The 2,708-nt window shown below is 48.9% G+C and overlaps 1 protein-coding gene across 5 annotated transcripts in view; it reads left to right on the forward strand.

The window, feature by feature from the left end:
* The window catches only part of NFRKB (nuclear factor related to kappaB binding protein), a 23,589-nt gene that overhangs the window by 6,393 nt on the left and 14,488 nt on the right, over positions 1-2,708 (forward strand). For 4 of the 5 annotated variants that reach the window (XM_027907362.1, XM_027907366.1, XM_027907365.1 and 1 more), the window contains exons 1-4: positions 34-84; positions 746-887; positions 1,279-1,480; positions 1,562-1,689. In XM_027907362.1, the coding sequence (XP_027763163.1) occupies positions 765-887; positions 1,279-1,480; positions 1,562-1,689 (453 nt within the window). In that variant the 5' untranslated portion in view covers positions 34-84; positions 746-764. Of the gene's footprint in view, positions 1-33; positions 85-745; positions 888-1,278; positions 1,481-1,561; positions 1,690-2,708 lie in introns of those variants that run through there. The other variant, XM_027907363.1, reaches the window with a different exon arrangement.

Here is a 2,708-nt window from a genome sequence, read left to right on the forward strand (position 1 = left end):
CGGTGGGACGGGGAGGGGGGGGGGGAGGCCGCGCAGGCGCGGGCAGCGCCCGCCGCCTTCCGCCTCGGTCCGGGCCGCGTGAGGGTATGAAATAAACCCATTTTCTCTCTTTTCCCACCTTTAAGCCTTTTTTTTTTTATGTCGTCCTCTTCTCACTCCGTGTGTTTCGTGCGTTTTGTCCCGGTCCGGGGCCTCCCGGCTGTGTCGAACCGCGCCGCTTGGCCCTGTCACAGCTGCTGCACGTCCAGCCTGAGGCAGACCCCGCCTCGGACCTGACCTTCGGTTCTGCGCCTTAAAACCGCGCTCGGGGTCTAAATGGGCTTTTTTTTCGTGGTGTTTTGCAGTACTGAAAGCAGTTCCTGCAGGTGGGAAGCAAAAGGGTCACCTGTGCTTCCCAGTCTACCTGGTACTCTCTGTCTGGGAAAGCCTGAGGGCTTTTCCAGGGGAAAAAAACAACCCTGTGGTGGCTCTGTTGGCGTGGCCTGTGTTGTAATTGAAGAGTAAATTTTTATATCAAATTAGACATGTATAATATACGTGTTGTAATTGGAGATTACATTTTAATGCACGTGTATATATTAAAAATATCTAGTTGTATATGTATATATATTGAAACCCAGCGCTGTAGGTTGCATTTCGACAACCACCCGTCAAAGGTGGTTTCTCAGCCATTCCTCACCTGAGAGTGGGGATGTGTCTGGGTTTGGCATTTTTGGTTGGTCAGGGCTTTATTCTCCGTGTGCAGGAGCAGGAGGGGGTGAAGGATGGACTCCCTGGACCACATGCTCACGGACCCCCTGGAGCTGGAGGGCAATGGCAGTCGGATCATGGAGGACTGCATGCTGGGCACCACCAGGGTCAGCCTGCCCGAGGACCTGCTGGAGGACGTGAGTAGTGCTGAGACACTGTAACTTCTCATAATCTGGGCTAAAAACATTTTTATCTCCCTCTGGGGGGGTTACAGAGCAAACTGAAAAGAGAGGAGATGTTTCTGACTGCCCTGGGAAAGGTGTCAGAAAGGGCTTTGATTAATCTCAGGAAAACATCTTTTGAATCAATTCTGTTATGTTCTTATTTAAAAGTTGCTTTTAGTAATGCTGTTACAAGTCTTGAATAAATTTTCTGGTTGTTAGTAGTACCAATTTCCCCACCTTTCCTCTTCATGCTGTGGTGTTTCTGCATTTGGTGAGACACTGTCTCGTGGCCGGTGCTAATTCACCACAGAAAGCCTCAAGAACCTGATGCATTTCCTTTACTGTTTTTTCTTGCTTCCCTCAGCCTGAGATCTTCTTTGACGTTGTCAGCCTGTCCACGTGGCAGGAGGTCCTGACAGATGCGCAGCGGGAGCACCTGAAGAAATTCCTGCCTCACTTCCCCGAGAACAACCGGGAGCACCAGAACAAACTCATCTTGGCGCTGTTTGGCGGGGAGAACTTTCGGTTCGGGAACCCGCTGCACATCGCCCAGAAACTCTTCCGGGGTCAGTGAGCCTCTGGGTGGGCTTGGGGGGGAAGCTGTGAGCCAACAGTGACGCCTCACGTGTGCGTTGTCTCTGTGGCAGATGGACACTTCAACCCCGAGGTGGTGAAGTACCGGCAGCTGTGCTACAAGTCGCAGTACAAGCGGTACCTGCGGGCGCAGCAGCAGTACTTCTACAGGCTGCTCAAGCAGATCCTCACCTCCCGCAACGTGAGTCTGCCCTGCCACTGGCAGTTCGTAAAACCTGCCTTGGTGCCTTCACAGCTCTCTGAGGTCTCTCCTTTAATGAGTTTAATGAGTAATGTCTCTGGTTTCTCCAGTGGACCGGAGAGGACACCAGACCCATTGTTATGTTTGCAGGTTTGGGGTTTTGTAACTCGTGGCTCTCAGTTGTGTGTAGTGTCTTTTTTTCCATGCCCACCTTGCCCCCACTTCCTGCATTTGCCACTTTATAACTTAGTGTCTTGTTAAGAAGTCACTCTGCCTTTGTTTTCTGCCATTTCTATCACTTTGAAACAAGTACAGTTGCTAAATGCCTAGTTACAAAGTATTACAAAATATGTAGATACAAAACTCTAATGCTAATGCCAGTAAAGCCCTAAGGAAGTCTTCCTCTGTGGATACTTCTGTGAGCTAATTGCTGCCAGTTTGTTGTAAATACTTGCTTACTTATCTTTTATTGCATTTAAGACATTGAAGCATATGGGATGTGTGGATGAAGGTGAAAGTCTTGTCTTATAAAATGCCCTGTAGGGAATAGAATGGGAAGTAGAGTCAGAGAATCCCAGAAGGGACAGCTTCCACTAGACCTGGTTGCTCCTGGCCTTGAACATTTCCAGGAATGGGCAGCCACAGCTTCTCTGGGCAACAATGCAGAATACATAGCAAATTATTTCCTCTGTAGCCATAAGGGGTAAAATGTTTTCTTTAAATGAGACAGTATTCCATAGTCTGTGTTACACATGTGGCAAGAAAACTACATCTCACACCAATGGTTACATTCTTCTCAAACGACAGGTACTACTGTGTGTGCAGATGAGGGGGCAGAAACTTTGCCTTGCTTTTTTGATGGTTTAAAATGCTGGATTTAAAATCCTGTAAGTGGCAGATACTGATCCTTCCTAAGGGTTCCCTTACACAGGACTGAGGTGCTGACAGCAGGGGAGCCTTGCTGGAAATACCTGAGCTGAGCTTACCTGTCCTGGCTTAAAGAACCACAGCTGGCACAG

The sequence above is a fragment of the Empidonax traillii genome, unplaced genomic scaffold (assembly GCF_003031625.1).
Source record: "Empidonax traillii isolate 1590-97213 ecotype Southwest subspecies unplaced genomic scaffold, ASM303162v1 scaffold1444:size425056, whole genome shotgun sequence".
Classification (NCBI taxonomy): domain Eukaryota; kingdom Metazoa; phylum Chordata; class Aves; order Passeriformes; family Tyrannidae; genus Empidonax; species Empidonax traillii.